Source organism: Eretmochelys imbricata, chromosome 3, assembly GCF_965152235.1.
Source record: "Eretmochelys imbricata isolate rEreImb1 chromosome 3, rEreImb1.hap1, whole genome shotgun sequence".
Lineage (NCBI taxonomy): Eukaryota > Metazoa > Chordata > Testudines > Cheloniidae > Eretmochelys > Eretmochelys imbricata.
This window is the reverse complement of record NC_135574.1, coordinates 80,487,946-80,508,284: the sequence shown is the minus strand read 5'-3', so window position 1 is coordinate 80,508,284 and position 20,339 is coordinate 80,487,946. Positions and strand designations below refer to the sequence as shown.

The window sequence follows — 20,339 nt, the reverse complement described above, 5'->3', positions numbered from 1 at the left end:
AATGGATGATGTATCCTGGGAAATGGAGAATGTTCTGCTGGTGTGTGTATGTATACATAGACAGAGACAGAGATAGTGATTATAGACATGTATACATACAGACAGAAAGACATGATAGAGACACATGAACTCGTGCACACCCACCCACACCGGCAGTAAAACACAAGACACCCTGCTCAAATGTAATTTGCTTGGAGTGATTTGTCTATTAAAAAAAATAAATTCACAGTTCCTCAACAGTAGTTAAAATTTCAGGTCAGCTACTGATAGTGAAATTACTTCCCCTGTTCTTGCATGAGGTAGACATTCCAAGAGGGTAAAGAAAATGAAAGGTTACGACAAAGCTCTAAGTTTTTTTCCTTTTTTGAACAGAAGGCCCCTTTCTGCTTTGTTCTTCAGGTGATGCAGATAACTTACTGGAGGAAGCTTCTTGTGGTGACCTGCCTGAACGTTCTAAGATCTCTGACCTTCCCTCCTGAGAATACGATGGAGATGAATGGCCGAAAGCCCCTCCCCCTTCTCTCAGGAAAGCAGAAGTGGAAGGCTGTGGTTCTGCTTCATATCTTCCCTGAGAACTAGTGGGCTGTTGTGAAACAGTTTTATGAGGGCAGTTAGCCACCATGTGCATGATGCTCTGACAGTAATGGCACTTCTTTGGCTGTGGAGGTAGACTACATTCCTTAGCATGATGATCAAGGCCACCACAGTTGTAGCATCTACAAATGAAAAAGAGAGTCCGTTATAAAATACGTCAATAAAAATATTCTTCAAAACATTAAAGAAAGAACGAGGAAGAACCAAATCTTAAGATATGTAAACAATTTTTAATTTCATGTGAAGACATACAGCACATTTGTAAAACAGTGGGAGTTTCCACTCAATAATTTATAGTATTTATTTTCTGGTTGTAAGGATTTAAGGTGAGATTTTTTTCAGAAGTTTCTCAGTGATTTAGCAGCACTAGTTCCACTGAAAGGGAATAGGACTTGTGTTCCTCAATCACTTAGGTACTATGAAAATCTCATCCTCATTTAGGCCAGATTCCGCCACCTTCATTCATACTGATGAGTATCTTCCGCCACAAACACTTTGGTATCACTCACATAGAATCTGGCCCTTACTTAGAGTCTGATTCAAAGCCCACTGAAGTCAATGGGAGTCTATCTACTGACTGTAATAGATCAAGTCCTAAGGCCAGATTTTCAAAGGTATTTAGGTGCCTAAAGATGCATTTAATAGCTTTAAAAACATGGCCTAGGGACACCAGAGGTGAAACTGTCAGGGCTTTTTAGTGTGAGACACAACAGTCACCGACGCGGTGTGCAAATACATTAGAAAAATATATGAAGGGAATAATAATGACTTTATGTACCCCTCAGTGGTAACAAAAGTTAAAGTCCAGAATCAAAAATAAGCTTTATAGTTTATTAAACTGTAAAAATGTATGTTTGGACTCTGCCAAAATGTACCAGTTGTATTTCTCTGCAATAAATAATCTCAGAGAATGTGCTTGGGCTGATAACATTAGAATGGTCCACTAGAGGGCACCAAATATTCAAACATGTGCCCACAATAAAGTCTGTAGCTCTTGTAATGTAGATTAAATATCTTTACTTGAATATTTGCAGCAATAAACTGTTTGAGTGCTAGTGTGTTTAATTTGGGTTAATGAGTGAAGGTGTGGTTGCAAAAAAATCAGGCTATGATTGCCTACAAGTGCATCCTCACTAATTAGTGCTGTTTGTGCCATATTAGCTACAAGGTAGAAAAGAGTCCTCCATTAAAAGTTGAATAATATAATGAAATTTGATAAGAAAGAAGTTCATGTTCTTTGATAAACAGTCTCACAGTTTACCCAACCCTTCCAAAGGTATACACCACCTTAAAAACTGTATGGCATCCAAATTAGTCAAATCCAACAGAGCAAAGGGGAAGTTATGATGATAATAGCTAGATCATTTCCCCCACCAGGTAATGGGAAGGAAATCTCTGCAAGGGTCCCTTTGAAGAAGAGTTCCTCCCTGATTCTTTCCTCTGTGGGGCAGAGAAGAGGAATTCAACCTCCCATGATCCAGGAGGTTTATAGGAGGCAGTTCTGGAGCCTGGGGGTTCTCCCCACTGCCCACTGTTGCATGACTTCAGTGAACTCTCCTGCCCCAGGCTGCCCCCTGTACCGCCCTTAAAGGGATGTTCTCTCACCATAGAGGAGGTTCTGTAGGAAAAGTTATACAATCCTGTGCTGTGTTACCTTTCTCAGTAATATCTGCATGGATTAGTAGGTAGGGGGAATGATGTGTCCCCAGCCCCAGCTCACCCACCAGATCCCAACAGTGCTGCAAGGGGATGAGAGGGAATGGCGTCATGGACCCAGCAGCCTGAGTGGAAGGTCCTCTCCATGCCTGGATCATTGGGACATAGTAAGAGGGAGATGGTGGCCAGGAGGAAGCTATTGGCAATACCTATTGCTAAGAGGTTGCAGCATGGTTCTGAAAATATAACAGTGAGCATCGTAAAATGGGTTTATTGTTTTCTTCCTTGGAAACCCAGAATTCAACACAACTAAATTTAAGTCTTCCAAAAACAAGTAGACAAACTCCAGAATGTTCAACTATTACATGGCTTTAATCTTTAAAACAGTCATGCCAATGATTAAACACACAGCCAGAATGTAAATACTTTACTGGTAATCTTGTTACTTTACTTGGTAATCTAAGGGCTCAATCCTGCAGTCCTCAAGCAATACCTCACTGAATGATCCTTATTTATATGACAGGCTCCATTTATGATTTCTTTAAATGAGCACAGTATACATTTTTGTACTATTTGCTGAAAAGAAAATAATTGCATGAACTGTTAAATCATGCACAGAATGCAGGTCTGTGAAGATAATTTCTTTGATGTAATAGGACCATCATGTTACATTCATCTTGACCTTTGTATAGATATTTGCTGTGTTTCTATAATTAGCATTATACATCTTATACATGCATAAATTTAATTCATTGTTTACCATTTTGCTGAGGAAAGTGACACCAAATCACATGATGTGATTTCCATGCTTAACTTACAAACCTGTTAAACAAGGGAAATTCTGCTTACATAGACCTGCTTCAAAGCCCACTGGAGTCACTACGAACTTTTCCATGGATTTCAGTGGGCTTTCGATCTAACTCGTGGTTAGATATTTAAAACTGCAGATCACTGGAAAATTGCAGTTGTAGCCAGAACCCTGCAATCACTTGTGAACATATTTAACTTTGTGACTGATGTGTTCGTCTACTTGCATGCCCAAACTGAAGCACGGATGTGTGCATGTTTGCCTTAGCTTGTGAAATAGATTTCAGTTTTGGAAGAAAAATTGCTAAAAATAGTATAAAGTTTATACCAGCCTTGAAAAATTGCCATTAATATTTCCAGGCAAGGAGGGGGAACCCTTTCCCTCTAACAACTCTTGCCTACCCATTAGCATGATCCAAAAAATTCCTTGCCTTGGTCAAGCTGAATTTTGCAAGGGCAATTTATAATTTGAATAAGTAAAATGATACATAGAATTCCAATGATTTTTTACAAATCATTGCATAGAATGTTGTAATGACATCAGCTGTGCCCAATTTTTAAAAGTGTAACCAAAAAAAAAACAACAAAAAAAAAAAACGCTAAAATGAGTCTTTAAGTGGCTTCAGATGAACTGCTAACATTTTTAAATATTCAGTATACATCTGTTTTTTGTGTAATCGGCCAGTAGGATGGAAGAACTGTTTCTCAAACTGAGTCTGTTTGCATGTATTGTAAACTGACCCAGCAATCTTAATTACCCTCTGCAGTTGAAAGGAAAAAAAGAAAATAGGCAGGGTTTTACAAACCACAGTCATCTAGCATTTATTTCCCCAATATTTCAGCAAGGTTAAATAAAATGTTAGATACTTCACACCCATCCTATTCTCTAAGACCAAAATGATAGATATTTCTTAAGTTTAGTAAAAATGTTTTCATTGTACATTGTAACATTGTACATTGGTTTCCTTTCCCTCAGTCACTGAAGCTATTGCAAAACAAATGACCAAATTAACGTCTCTTACTGGTATATAGCTATGTTTGTCAGATAAGATCTCTCCAGAACCACTAGATAAAACAGTAAGAGTGACAACTGAAAAATAATGGCAATGATCCCTTCCCTTAGCCTTCCTCCCCCAAAGTTCTAGAAAGATACTAAAAAATAAGGGGGGGTGTTATGATTTAAATTTGATATTAAAGAATGGCATTTTCTTGCTTTCTTTCTATATAGTATAAGATATGTATTTATTCTGTAACTTCTTATCTATGTGTTAGTAAGGATTGTAATCCACTTTGGGAATTATATATCTGACCTTAATTCTGGAGAGAATTTTATAGCTGTAAATTTAACTTATTTTCACTTCCTTCCTTTAGGATCACATTCATCCAGAAGCTTCCTTTCTCTCTCTCTCTTTTAAAAGAGTTCGAAAATAGGTTAAAGGGCCTCAGTAATAGAGTAGGCTGCAGCCACGGACAAATCAATTTAATCAGTCACTATGGTATGCACTGTGTTATCCAATTCAGTGAACCATTTCGCCTCACCAATTGACCAAAAACCTGCTGTCAGGGCCCCCACTTCCACTCCAGGGGCCTCAATCAGCTTTTGCATCTATATTTATCATTACATCCTGCTTTCAAAATAGTTTAATCCCCCCCCAGTTTACTTAAATTTCTAGTAGCGTTTTTTGTTGCCCTTGTTTTAATAAAAGCTATTATAATTAAACTGTAATTTGGCTTTTCAGCCATGTTTTTGTCACCAAGCAAGTCAGTCTACTGGTTGAAGTGTTGTATTAAATTGTGTATGTGCCTATTCATGTGTGCCTGGACTTAAACAGGAGGGTGGTATTTATTCAGTTCTTCTGACTATTTATTCGTTCCTTGTCAATCACTCTTACCAGCAAGACAGCTCACACCCCATTCTGAAATGCTTTCGTTCTCATGGGATTGACACCAAAATGGAAATGGTCAGCCACCTTGGAGCACACAAATGATACCACATGGTATCATTCATGCACATTGAAATGTGGTATTAACCCTTTTGTTCTAGCTGAGAATTCAAAATACAAACTGTTTGTAATTGCTAATGTGTCAGCTGTATCTTCTTACCTTACACCACAATGAAATGAAACCTAATACATTATGATACACAGGCACAGGCTGATCTATGTATGGATTTGTATATTCTTGTGTACACACTGTACACATATATATACAAAACAATAGACAGGCAAGCTTATACAAAGGAAAATTAAGCAAGTGCACATTTGAACATGCATATATAATCCAAACCAATAACACTGGAATAAATGATTATCCAAAATAAAAATACCACTGAAACATGGTGATTTATCTCAGCATCTTAAAATAAAGTTAAAATAAAACAAACTACTATACATCACATGATGTTTAGGTCAACATAAAGTCTAAAGCACAGCAAAAACATGTATGAGCAACTCCTGATTCTGTTTCTTGGAAACGATCTGCTATAAAAGGAACAGCCCTTCATAGTCTTAATAGGCTCTGATAATTTATTAGGTGACTGCATGCTCAAAACCTAACGCAACATGAAATACAGATAAAGAGATGACAATTATCCTAAATGGGAACACTGCCTCAGTACAGTTAGCTGAGTAAGGGAGGTAGATTAAGACTGCTTCTGAGACACGGAATGAAAAATGTCATGAAATGAAAGCCTTAGGAAATCTGTCTAGCATCATTTAATAACATCCTCAACATACTTTAAAATCAACAGCAAGAAAACAAGTCTATTAAAATCTACAGCTGAGAAAGGAAATATAAAAGACCCACCACCCTAGGAATTTAAGAAACACTTCTCCTTCCAAACACCAGTTCACCATCAATTCATAGTTAAATTGAGAATTTTACAAAGTTGAAGAAAAACCTTAAATGAATAGGAATGAAAATGATATGAATGTAATAGGTGCAATATTAACTGTAACCAAACTGATGACTGGAATTCATTTTAAAATTACCTATGCCTTCAGAAGCTTAAATGCAAAGTAAAAAACACTTCTAGCATTTAGCTTTGCTTAATTTAAACTCATGTTTTCATGTTCATACTTAGAAACAATTTTATAGTGACACCAGCACTGTCTTGCAAACAGTTTGCCACAGCTTGGGTGATCTAAGCAACAAGGAAGGCCAGCACAATTGTGTGCATCTTCACGCTGACCTATAATATGATTTGGACAATAATCCAATATATATGATGAGTAGAGAATAATTGTGTAGCTGTATGGTGTTATCTGTTGACAGAAAAAACTTTAAATTACTTACTGGTGACTACATGATTTTTTACATCTACTTAAAGGGCAGGGGAAAGGGAAGGGCTGCGGGCAGCGGTGTTTAACATCTTTTAAATGTTCCCTAGCCAATTCCTTTCCTTTAAATACTAACCAGTAATAAAAACTGCATTTTGGTGCGCTGTGAACAGTGAATGGTTTCTAATACAGTGCGGGGGCTAGTGGTTTAAATGCTTTGAAAGATGGCATGTTATTTTACAGCAAGTGCAAATTAGAGGTTTTACAACACATGACACATAGACTAAAAGAGACCTAAGTTTATAAATAAAGTTTTCTTTAGTCATTAGCTCCACAACATTCTTGAGGAAATGAGAGTTTTGCAAGCAAAACACAGGGAAGTTTTCTCTAATTATCCTATTCTGATGCTAGGGGAGTTAAACTATTCAAGATATAGCAAAAAAGATTAACACTGAACATAATTGTTTCAGTATTTAAAGGCTTCAGTGATATTAGTCTGAAGAACAAGATGGTTGGGGGGAGGGGGGCAGGAGAAGAAGGGAACACCCACACCTTCCCTTGCTGAGCCTGGTTCAGATGTAAACAATTAACCGCAGAACATATATGATGAGAGTAACTGTAACAAAATTGCCTGCCCCTGATGCTGTTTTATCATTCTCTTCAGTCAGGGCAATACAGCAGCTGAAGTCAGAAATGCTTCTCCAGCATTACAAGATGCTTCAGTCTGTCTAAAGTCAGCTAATCTATGAGTTCATTTTTCATAGGAATCTAGAATAATTTTTATGGATGATTTAAAGGTTCTAATAACCCAAGACTGGATATTAAACCTTTCCCAATAAGCATTCTAAAAGCTGAGAGCATCACATTTTATTTCCTGCAGCTAAACACAAGCCTTTAAGATGTTCGCGTTATGCAAAGGCTAACCACTGTCGCTGTAGGCTATAATGCCAAAGAACTTTTATTTGTTAATTTTTTTGTAAAGAAATCAACAGTAAAAACGTCAACCTGACTGAGTGCTAGGAAGTCACTTTAACCTACTTTTGTTTTAAACAGGACTTCTTCCTCATATTACTTAAGAATATAAATGGCAGGCAGGCATATATCTGATGTCTTTACAGATACTGTGAACAGTAAGAGACAGAGACGCTGAATATGAGGTCAAAATCATCACAACTTGAAAACAGACAGCAACTGTCATGGGAAGGGGGGTGGGGTTATTTTTTGTCAGCTGCTACAGAAACAAAAGAAACAAGTTCTACGTGAACAGTCAAGAAAACTACATAGAGTCATGCATGTGGAACCTTAAATTAGAGCAAAAGAAGGGGGAAGGGCAGGCAGGAATTCAGGTTAGCTGTAGATTCTATGCAGCCTGCTACCCATTCCATTTAATATCTTCACCCTGATTCTTATAAATGGAGGTTTATTTGTTTTTTAAAGGGAGGGTATTTTCTTAATCATTTTAAAATTCAGGAAATCCCAGAGGAAACAAAGAATGGTGTTGCTCACTTGTGTTCAAAACTGACATGAGTACTGCTCATGGCATAGGAATTGTATTCATGCAGTTGTCCAGAATTTCACAGTGCTGCTTCACAACTCATCAGGACACACTTTACACTGGTGTGCATTCTTTGCAATCCCATTGTATTGGTTTGTAAATTAGGAGGGCATCATGACCAGACTTTCTTGAAGGGAAAAACTAATGTCAGACCTGTAACAAACACGAGACATACCCACAAAAATACTCTGCTCATTCTAAGCAAAGAAAAAGACCAGCTGAGGTTTAAGACTTTTCCAGAAACTACTCTGCCTGATTTTATTTAATAATCACACACTGATTTTATTTAATATGTCATTTTGCTTTCTTACCTTTCGATTAAAGCAGATAGAATCTCACAAAACCAATATTATTTACTTACCCATTAAAATGTTTATTTATATTTTTTAATTATGCTCTTATTGTTTTAATAAAACATATCAAAAAACTATGTAAATTAACCCAGCTGGAATTTTAGACGATGGTACCTTAGGATCAAATTCCAATGTTTACAAACAGAGGGGCCTGACCCTGCAACTGTATCTGCTAATTTGGCCCCTTGTACCCACCCATGCAGGAGGGACCCTGTTAGCTGCAGTGGGGGCCTACAGGGGTCCATGCTGGGGAAGTTAATTGCAGAAGTGGGGCTTTTAAAGTGAAATTCTGTTTGAAAATTCACAGCTTCACTGTTTTTGAGATGAATGAAAAGCTGATCTGCTCACCTATATATCCCCTCCCCCTCCAAAATAAAAAATCCTATATCACAAGGATAACAAGTAAGATCTAAGAGGTTAAATTTTTGTAGAGGCTGTTTAAAAGCCTCTCTCTTCTCCTAAGACTGCCTTTTCCCTACATTTAGATAACCCCAACATGCTGTCATGAAGACACTTTCTGCATGGTTTCCAGTAACATAGCATGGATTATTGTTGATGTATGTGCTCATTACAAAAAATGAAATGCCTAATTGTAAACTCATCCGACTGAATAGTTTCATGTGGTTAGTTCTAACTCAATCTATTCTCCCTAGTGTATTTTAGAAGTAATATCAATAGGTTATATTCTTTTGTTGATGATTTTTTTTTCCAACAAAGGAGCTAACAAACCAGGCAGAACATTTGTCTGATAAATTAGGCATTTGGTGATAAGATGAACTTAAGTTTGGTGGGAAAATAATTGGTTTAGAATGAGCTACTATGGTTTACTAAAAGATTTTGTTTTCCTGATAAGAAGCAACCAGAACAATAAACGTAAGATGGTGGTTAAACCGCACAGACCCATATAGAATTCAGCCATTTTATTATTCTTCTAAAAATGGAGAGGACCACACAGACATTAGCTCTTGAAAAAAATTTCTCTGACAATTTCTTTCCTTTCCATAGAATCTTATCTACACTGTTCACTCAGTCTAGTTTGCAGACAGGAAGGGAAATTATTTTCAAGCAATCACATAAAAAATAGGTAAGGAATATGTCTCCTGCAGGAAAAATGCTTTGGCTTTACTTCAATTTGTAAAAATTAAACAGTGCATGAACACAGTTGTTTTCTCTCTAGCGGGAGTTAAGAACTTCTGAGAAACAATTTTACGATGTTCAATCTCGATACAAGAATACAATATTTACATGTCAGATTTTAAAAGGTAAAATGTGTATCTGTCCACAGCACTAACACAGCACAAAATGAAAATGCATATTTTAAAAATGGACTCAGTTCTTACTAGATGATAGAGCCATTTCAAATTCAGTAACCACTTAAATACACCATGTTGAAAAGAGTCACATAAATTATACGTTTCAGGTGTGAAACATTGAACTATGAATTCAGATAAATCCTAAAGTTAGGAGCCAACCCACTTACATTTTGAAAAATATATACAAAAAACAGAATGATGTTCCCTGTGAGCTTTGATATTTGACACTGGCAAGCAATTATGACCTTAAATTAAAGTGGCTCCATTTAAAATATCTAACATAAAGCTGTAAGTGGAATTGCAGAATTAACAATAGTTTTTCAGAAAGGATTTTGGTAACCAGTTTCTAAAAAACTTTCTTAAATTTAGCATGCAAGACCTCAGCACAGAAATATTTTACTAACCCATTTTGTACAGAAAATACTCTATCAGAATGAACCAGTGTACCATTAATATATATTGTTTGTTTGTTTTATAAAAACAAACATTCTCTGATCTAAGAGGTAAGTAGTGTGCACCAAAATATGAAAATTAAACATACAAAAATATCTATTACCTAACAATGAATTAATTTAACTGGGTAGAAAGTACACATTGACCTATTTACTATTTTTAAAAAGAGAAATTTTAAAATATTTTGTGCATACACATTGCCAGTAGACAGACACAGCTACTGACATAGCGCAGGGAACACAGAATAATGCCTATGTCACACACATTAATCTAAACCTAATCCTTCCCTAGCATTCAACATTATAGGTTCTAAACTGGGACATTGTTCTGCTACAGAAAAATAAATGACTTTTTTCATTAGAAAGTGCGGCAGGATTTCCAAGTGCCTTATGAACAATTCCTCCTGTGTTTGAATCTTACATCCTCCTGCAACTAAATCTTAACTGGACCTGAGGAGAAAGTAGCTCATTTCCACAAGGAGCTCTTAGGAGCCTATGGTTAAGAACAGGTTTCAGAGTAACAGCCGTGTTAGTCTGTATTCGCAAAAAGAAATGGAGTACTTGTGGCACCTTAGAGACTAACCAATTTATTTGAGCATGAGCTTTTGTGAGCTACAGCTCACTTCATCAGATGCATACTGTGGAAACTGCAGCAGACTTTATATATACACAGAGAATATGAAACAATACCTCCTCCCACCCCACTGTCCTGCTGGTAATAGCTCATCTAAAGTAATCGTCAGGTTAGGCCATTTCCAGCACAAATCCAGGTTTTCTCACCCTCCACCCCCCCACACAAATTCACTCTCCTGCTGGTGATAGCCCATCCAAAGTGACAACTCTTTACACAATGTGCATGATAATGAAGTTAGGCCATTTCCTGCACAAATCCAGGTTCTCTCACTCCCTCACCCCCCTCCAAAAACCCACCCCCATACACACACAGACTCACTCTCCTGCTGGTAATAGCTCGTCCAAACTGACCACTCTCCAAGGGGAGAGTGAATTTGTGTGGGGGGGTGGAGGGTGAGAAAACCTGGATTTGTGCTGGAAATGGCCTAACCTGACGATTACTTTAGATAAGCTATTACCAGCAGGACAGTGGGGTGGGAGGAGGTATTGTTTCATATTCTCTGTGTATATATAAAGTCTGCTGCAGTTTCCACAGTATGCATCTGATGAAGTGAGCTGTAGCTCACGAAAGCTCATGCTCAAATAAATTGGTTAGTCTCTAAGGTGCCACAAGTACTCCATTTCTTTTTATGGTTAAGAAGTTATCAACTTCCATTTAAAGTAATTAACTGCACCCACTCACCCAACTATTTATACAACGTAACTGGGTAGGGAAGCAAAACTGGTTCCTGCCCCAGCCCCTTACATGCCCTTCTGATGGCAAAGAGAGATCTTAAAGAGCCACAAAGAACCACATGGACCTGACATAAGCCACAGAGTCCGCACCTGCAGCCCCTGACGTGCCCATAGCACTCATCACCACAGGGGATGCTGGACTGTGGGGCACGCCTGTGGAAGCTGCCATGAATGAGAGTAGCCTAAACACTACTCTAAGTCAGTGCCTCTCAACCTTCTAGACCACTGTACCCTCTTCAGGAGTCTGATTCGTCTTGCAGACCCAAGTTTCACATCACTTAAAAACTACCTGATTACAACTGATGCAGCAAGGGTCGATTTAGCGGGTCTAATGAAGATATGCTAAATCAACAACAGAGCGCTCGCCGATCGACCCTGGTACTCCAGCTCCCCGAGAAGAGTAAAAGAAGTGGACTGGAAAGCATCTCCCGTCGATGTAGCACAGTGAAGACACCAGGGTAAATCGACCTAAGCTACGTTGACTCCAGCTATGTTATCCACATAGCTGGAGTAGTGTAACTTAGGTCGACTTACCCCGGTAGTGAAGACAAGCCCTAAGACGGAATTTTTCAAAAAGAGGTGCCTAAAGTTAGGCATCTCAATCCATATTTAGGCATCTAGACACAGTGATTTTTCAGAAGTGCCTGCAATAGCCATAACTGTCTTTTAAGTAAGTGGGAGTTGCAGGTATGCAGCACATCTAAAAATCAGGCAAGTTTTAATGAGATCCCTGACTTTAGGCATGTATGTATTTGAAAACTAAGACTAATGGCTTCTCTACACATGGAGTTATCCAGGAATTGCCTCGTGCTTTAAAAACACACCCTACCTTAATCCAAATTAACTTTCAAGTGTAGACAAGCTCTAAGCACTTTAAAAATCCACAGACTGTTGTGGTGGGAGTCTTTTGTGGTTTTGTGGCTGCTCTTGTTGTTTTGGGGGATTTTGTGTGTGTCCCACCAGTATGTATTTCAGATGTACAACATTGTGACTGGGGAACAAAAACTAAACCATGTTTCTAATGGGTAGAAAACACAGAGGGTCTGTTTTTGTTCTTGCTTACACCATTGTCAATCAGAAGTAACTCCACTCCAAGTCATGGGCATTAGATCAGTGAAAAACCTCGGTGAGTTTGAATCAGGCCCAGTGCTGTAAATGCATCTCTGTAGTCATGCTAATTGATGTGTTAGGTCATGGTTCTAACACGACATGTGCGGCACATGCTGGAGTAGGTTTTTCTGGGAATCTTAGCAGAACTGTAGGCAGGATGTTAGGCTGTTTAAGGCCATGTCTACATTACAAACTTTGGTTGATGAAAGTTATGTCAACATAAAGCTGCCACAGTTAGTCTAGTGCTTATGCTCATGCATACTTGGCTTCTTGTGTCAGGGCTACACGTACTCACCAGGAGTCTTGTGTTGAGGCACAGTGCTGTGCACTATGGGTAGGGATCAGTGTGCAATGCACATCATCTGGCACGCTGTCTTTTGGGAAGCTTTGGCAATGCATGCTGGGGCAGAAACAAGTCACACAGGGGTGACTGAGAGCAAGGGGATCAAGTTATCGTCATGCAACTTTCTCAATGCTATCCATATCCTGTAATTTCGGCACAATTTTTAAAAATCCCACAAAACCAAGCAGCACTTCTCACTGCCTGCCATCTCTGACAGAAGCATGGAGTGTGTAAATCTCCGCACTATTGTCATGAACATTGCAAACACAGAATGTGCGATCCTCCAGTATTTGCAGAGCCGCAGGAAGAGCTGCAACAATGGGGGAACATGACGATTTTGTGGAGGACAGACTGCTGTGGGACACAGCAAAAAACAATTCAGGGTGGTTGGAGGCATTCACGGAGCAGCTGCAGATGGTGGAGTGCCACTTCTGGGCCCAAAGAATGAGCGCTTACTGGTGGGATCACAGCATAATGAAGGTTTGGGACTGATGAGCAGTGTCTACAAAATTTTTGGTTGTGAACGGCCACATTTTTGGATCTGTGTGCTGAGTTCACCCCAGTCCTCCAGCACATGGACACCAAAGTGAGAACTACACTGACAGTGGAGAAGCGAGTTGCGATCACTCTGTGGAAATTTGTGACATCGTATTGTTACGGGTCAGTGGGAACCCATTTTGGAATTGGGAAATCTGCGTGCCGTGTGTGTGTGGCTGTTGTCATGCAGGTGTGAAAGGGCCATGCTAGGCAGGACTGTGACTCTCAGACACAGTGAATGGAGTTGCAGCAATGAGGTTTCCGAACTGCATTGGGGCAATAGATGGCATACATATCCCTATTTTGGCACCCGCCGTAGCATATATCAATAGAAAATGCTACTTTTCTATGGTTTTGCACATGCTGGTGGTCACCAGGCATGCTTCACTGATGTCAGTGTTGGCTGGTTGGGGAAGGTGCATGACATTTGCATCTTTAAGAACACAGGACGATACAGAAAGCTGCAAGCAGGACATTCTTGCCCACTGTAGATTATCATTGGCAATGTTGAAATGCCAATAGTGATCCTGGAGGACCCAGCCTACCCCTTGCTAAGCTGTACACCAGCTTCCTCGACAGGAAGGAAAGATTCAACCAGAAGCTCAGCAGGTGCAGAATGACCAGTGAATGCATTTTTGGTAGATTGAAGGGACACTGACGTTGTTTACTCAAGACTGGATCTTGGTGAAAAAAAACATCCCAAGGGTTATAGCTGCCTTTTGTGTCCTGCATAATATCTGTGAGGCAAAGAGAGAAAACTTGCCATGGAATGGAGGAGGAGCGGCTGTCTCCTGAGTTCAAACAGCCAGACACAAGGGCTATTAGAAGAGCTCAACACAGAGCTATGTGACTGAGGGAGGCCTTGAAAGAGCACTTTAACAGTCAGTAGTGTGGTGTGGTGGACTGCGCTCTATCTGGCCCTAAAGTTTTGGGGGTGTTAGGAATTGTGCAGTGCTTGCTGTAGAAAAACAAGTTGTGGGCGCTTTCACGAGTGCTAGGCACTCTGCTGCATATGTTGTGAAGTAATAAAGATGAATTATTTACCCCTCCCCCCAAATAGATTTTTATTGCATATCAAAACCAGTGCAAAACCCCAAACAAATATAATAAAAACTTCTGAAATAAATTACTGGAACAGAACTTAACAAGGGGAAAGAACATTCATGTCCATACTGGCTCTACATACAACAAGAGGGGCTCTCACAGCTCAGCATATGTGAAATGGTGGTTCCTCTTACTGGCCCTCAGCCTGAAATGGTAGGGATGTGGCCCCTGATGCCACATGGACTGTTGGGGAGTGTAGGGTGGTGCTAAAGGGGAGTTATTCACTGACTGCAAAGGGAGGCAACACTGGGACTGTTGAACCTGTAGATCCACAAGAGTCTCCAGCATCTATGTTTGCTGCCAGAGAAGCCCCATTATGTCCTAGTGCATCTCCCTCTCCTGCTGGGACTTCTGGGCCTTTCTCCTGTCTGCTCTTTCCTTCTTCTGCAATGTTCACCCTCCAAGCCCTTCTGTTCATGGTCCAATGCAGCACTGGCTTGCAGGGATCTCACTGAACATATCCTCCTGGCTGTCTCCTCTTCTTTCTCTTCCTTATCATGGTCAGGCACTCCATGGCAGCAGCTACAGACAAAACACACTGAGGTACGATTGTCTGTACAGTCACAATGGAAAGCAAAAGTTAAATTTCAGAACACTTTTTCCTTGCATGAAACAATACCATTTCATCCCCTATTTCCATGGATGAGTGCAGGGTAATGGCTTGGAGCATTGGCACTATTTTCAACACGTGGTGCTGATTTTAGCTGATATCTTGCTCCTGAGGGTAATGAAAAGACAGAGAGCACAACTGCCACTGGCATCCCCAAGCCGCCTGGGCCCGTATGCTGCCAGCCTTTTTCCTGCAATGGTTCCTGCTGAAGTCATGGTGGACTAGCCTGAGAATGTATCCTACTGTGGAGGAAGCTATAAGGCTGTCATCCCTAGAAACCTTTGGGAGAGGACTGCAGAGCACCTCCATGGAAGTTTCATTGAGATCTCTCAGGAGGATTCAGGGGACATCCTTGCCACATGCCCCTCCGCCTAACTGTACAGGGGAATGAAAAGTAGATAACACTGCCTGTCTTGTACTGCCACCTTTTCTAGTACAAGGAACTTAATTAAAAGTCTATACTTGTGTCCAGCTACGTTGGGGACAGGTGCCATCTGTACATATAAACATTGTAATGCAATGGGAAATGCATTCACACAGTTACCCGAGGTTCCTTCCCCTGCATCTGGGTCACCTGTGTTCAGCTGACAGAATTGACTAATTGATAGTGGTGGAGTCTTGAACAGATCCTGGCTTGCGGCATAGCTGGACCCCAGGATCACATGACCGCCATCTTCCTTTTCCTCTCCACTGTTCATGGCAGGGGGCTGTGTTTCAGGTTCTGAGAGGTACCATGGTGCTCTGTGGGGTTGGTGGGGCTCTGCCAAGCATGGCATGCAGCTCGTTGTAAAATTGGTGAGGCTGAGGCTCAGCACCAGATCAACTGGTGGCCTCCCGGTATGCCTGAAGCAGTTCTTTAGCTTCTATGCAGCGAGGTTGCTGATCCCTGTCGTACCCCTTCACCTGCATCTCCTGTGCAATCTGACTGTAGATGACCACATTTCTATGACTGCTTGTGCCAGCACAGCCTCTTTTCTCCACAGGCCCAGCACCTCAGAGTAGGAGCACGTCTGGAGCATGTAGCCAGAAAGGTCATCTGCACACAACAAAGCTGAGCTGCCAAGGGTGCTCACCAGGCTGGGCAATCAGGAAAACGCATTTCAAAAACACATGGGGTTTTTTTTAAATGGTGGGTTGCTTCTGGTCTCCATAACCTTTGGGCAGTGAAGTTCACAGTTTTGACCAGAGCGGTCAGAGTCAGGCATTGTGGGACAGCTGCTGGAGGACTGTTAGGATCGACATAGGTCACATGGTATCTATGCTGCACAGTATTGACCACAGTAGGTCAGCCATGGCTCAGTGCCTTTCTGGGAGGCTTTGGTGATATTTACTTCAGCAGAAGACAATTTTGAGTGTAGACACACACACAATTAGGTTGACGCAAGGTGACTTATGTTGACCTAACTTTGTATTGTAGACCAGACTTTAGTTACATAGGACCAAATTCTGCAGTGGCCTACAGGATGGTGGAACACACATACCTCATGTAAGCTGATCAGTAAATAGGTGTGAATGGAAGGAAGTGTAACTCACATTGATTTGGCATTCAGGTGAGGTGCAAAGCCAAAGGAAGGAAGGAATAGCAAGAAAACAACATGAGGGCATAAGTAAAACATAACACCTCTTTTTGTTCCCTTGACATGTAATTGCACTCATTTTGTACACCCACTGAATACCAATTCAGTGCCAGTAATGTGCATATGTCACAGATGTTAGCTTAGCAATTACATCTATTTTCTGACAAATTTACATGCAGCATGTCATTTACAATACTAATTACCAGACTTTACACAGAAATTGTCCTACAGAATTGCAAGAGAATTGAACCTCTCATACCACGTCAGGATTTCACCTATTCTCCTTAGAAGGCCTTAGCATATACCTAAAATATGTTTTATAGTGAGTACCCAGTGTACTGAGCTACATTGTAAGGTACACCATACTATGAAACACTCGCTCTTTCATTTGTTGTAGGGAGAGCTCGTAGCTCTAACACCTACTTTGTTTGCAGCAGACTTTTGAAATTCAGCAAGCTGAAAGCCCCCCCAAAGCTAGACACATGCCTTTTGCTTATCCCATGAAATTCCTTTCAGATTTAGCTGAGCTATAAACTGTTAAAAATTGCCATTTCCCTTCTGCTACTTTTGTTGTCATCAAAATTTTGGCAGCATGCCACAATCGGAAATGGACATGGACATTCTAATCTATGGCCCAGCCCACAATGCACTGGGAATACTTGGGAGCTGCTAGAGCAACGGAAGTGATAGTGGGTGGGAAGAGGGCTGGGCTGCACTTGCCCTAAGTACTGTTCTGGAATCAACATGTGTACACACACACACACACACATATATGAAATGTACTGTATGATGGTGTAAAATAAAGTTGTAGGGAAACCCTCACACTTATTTGGCATGTTTGAACACCTGCTTTAAACTCATCTGCCTTCATATATCTCATATGAATTTGACACCCAAAACCAAAATTATTATGAATGTTTGGTAATGGGACTATTGCATAAATAGTGCGTGCTCCTGCAACATTTTCTCATATAAGCTGTCTTATTGCATTCAGTGAATGGGATTTGTGTAAGTAAAAGCCACTCGTGTGATTAAGGGTTGCAGGATTGGCCAATAATTCATAGCTTCATTTCATTCTTAAGAAATGTAAGAACAGGTATAGCCTGGCACATTCAGCATTGTGAGGTTGAGTCAGTTATCTATAGAGGGGTTCATTCCATAGCTCCTGGAATTGATAGAATAAATCATGTCATATGACGTACATGTTGCACTTCTTTTTGCTACAGTATATCAAAAAGACAATGAATATGGTGGTTGGTTTTCCTTGAAATAATATCTGTAAGATCATGTATTCAATGATCCTGTTGCCTAAAGAGTTAGGAGTGATCAGGCATGCAGTAGCCACACTTTACCAGTAATGAAAATCTGCATACCTGTTTACTAAGAAGCAAAGTAGTCTACTTTTAATGCAGTTCTCCAGACTTGTACTCCTTAAAAGTCCACAATGGACTAGCTGTTCCATAAAGTCACAGTGTGGCATTGAAAAAATGATGAAAATAAATATTTAGTGACATTTTTTCTGAAGCTTTCAACATTTCTAGGAAAAATTTGAACCTTGAAAATTTCCAGAATTTTATGTCAAAACACAGAAATTCCAACATTTAGGTCATGATGAGGGTATGTTATATGGTAACTTGGGGGCATGTGGGGGAGGGAGCACAACTGGGCCCTAAATGCTTGAGTATCAATTCCTCCTTTCTGGAGGCTTTCCTGCTAATCCAAACTCGCTAGGGGCCCTCCAGTGGGTGACGGGGTGAAGTAAGTAATTTCAGCTGTATATCTTATAGGGTTTTGTACCAGCTAGTTTTTTCTTTGTCCTGAGTTCTGACAAGATGGGTTCTTGTGTACATGAAAAGCCTACTTCAGTAGGAACTGTGGGTACTCAGCATCTCTGAAAATCAGGCCCACAAGGTGAGATTTTTAAAACCAACTAGGCAAGTTAGACACACATCTCCTATTAATTTTCAAATCCTAGCTGGCTATGGAAATCTCACTAGGCATTCAAAGTCTGAGGCACACCAATCTGCGAAGATGTTGGCCTACATGTGCCTAGATCAAAGTTCTGGCTATCCACCCTCAATTTGTATGAGAGAGTTGATGTAGTCATGTGGCTGCTCCATATATAGGGAGATATGGAAGGCTGTAAGAAAATTGCAGGCCAATATTTAATTTCAGAAACCTCAATTTCCAATGCTTACCAAACTTCCCATGCTCACAGCAACTCTTTTGCAATACCACTCACAGAACTTTGGCCTCCTGCCTCTCTGTCATGACAGAGGGAAGGCCAAGTCATATTTCAGTGAAGTGGCGTAGCAATTCAGTGCATGCAGGGTGAGGGTGGCAGATGGGGCCAGTTCTGCATGTGGGTCGAGGCCAGGCTCCTGAGGGGGCTTGCCCTGCTCGCTACCCTGGCTCCATGCCAAGTGCCACTGCCTGGACTTGACCCTACTGGCACTGGCTTTGCATTTTGCCTAGGTGCAATTTAACCTCCACCAGGTGGCACAGGCCAGGCTCACCAACCAGCAACATCTCCTGCATGACCTCAAGGACTTTGTCGTCCATGACTGCTGATGAGTGGGGCTGGGGATCGGGGGGGGGGGGGGGGCGGGCTTGGGTTTGTGCCTCCCACAGGGCACAAGGCTGGGACAAGGGAGCCCTGCTGGTGCCAGGCCCAGACAGGGCCACCAGGGATCTCTGAGCTGGGGCTGCTCTAAGGCGCAGACCCTCGCACCTCGCCTTGGGAATTGGCGGGGTGGAGGGGGCATATCCAACCCCAGTTGCAAGGTAAAGGAGCCTGCTGCCAGCTTGACATCTAGGCAGTTACAAAGAACAGCTTAGGTCCTGCACCACCACCCCGGCCCCACCCTGCCCTGAAGGCAGAGTATGGTACTTAAACTGACCACACCAAAACTGCAACTTTAACAACCGTGAGCACAATTTTGTAGCCAAAAACCCCTGCAACTTTCTTAGAGCCTTAGAGACACCACTTTTATATTTGACCTGCATGTCTAAATACTTACATGGGAAGTTAGAAATCAAACTGTGTACCTAAGGTCTGGTTTTTAAGTGCTCAAGAGGATTGCAACAATATAGCCCCTTACAATTACTGAAGCAAGGGTTTTTTGGGTTTTTTTTATATTTATTTTTTCTTAGCTTGGCCATAGGATTACTAATCTCTTGAGAAAGAGAAGCTTACACACACAGGTCTGGGTTTCATATATCTTTCTCTGAATTCTGTTGATACTGTGTGTGGGTTAAAATTAATCTTAATTACCAACAGTTACTAAAACAAATGTGTCAGATGCTGTGAAAGAAAACATTCTAGCACATGTTAATTGTGACTACGCTTGTGCAGCTATACGTAATATCTTCTTGTTCTCACACCAGTAAAATGGCAGCAAAAATGTAAATAAAAGAAAATGTTTTTGAAAACTATTATATGATCCAGGAAACACGGTGCTTACAGGTCCAAATTCTGTGCTTGGTTACATGGGTGTAAATCCAGAGTAACTTCACTGGTTGCACTGCAGTGGGGCTAATCTGCATTTACATTATTAATGTAACAGAGTAGAATGTGGTCCCTCCTATATAAACGCTTTTAAAACATATTACACTAATTGTAAAACTAATTGTTTAATTTAATTTAATTGATGTAACACAAGTGAAAAATGTAGCATGAATC

The 20,339-nt window shown here is 40.6% G+C and overlaps 1 protein-coding gene across 1 annotated transcript in view; it reads right to left on the bottom strand.

Moving 5' to 3' along the window:
* Positions 1 to 346: 346 nt before the first annotated feature.
* The window catches only part of LIN28B (lin-28 RNA binding posttranscriptional regulator B), a 117,128-nt gene continuing 97,135 nt past the window's right edge, over positions 347 to 20,339 (bottom strand). Inside the window, exon 4 of the mRNA XM_077811692.1 lies at positions 347 to 716. Coding sequence (XP_077667818.1) covers positions 347 to 716 — 370 coding nt within the window. The remainder of the gene's footprint in view (positions 717 to 20,339) is intronic.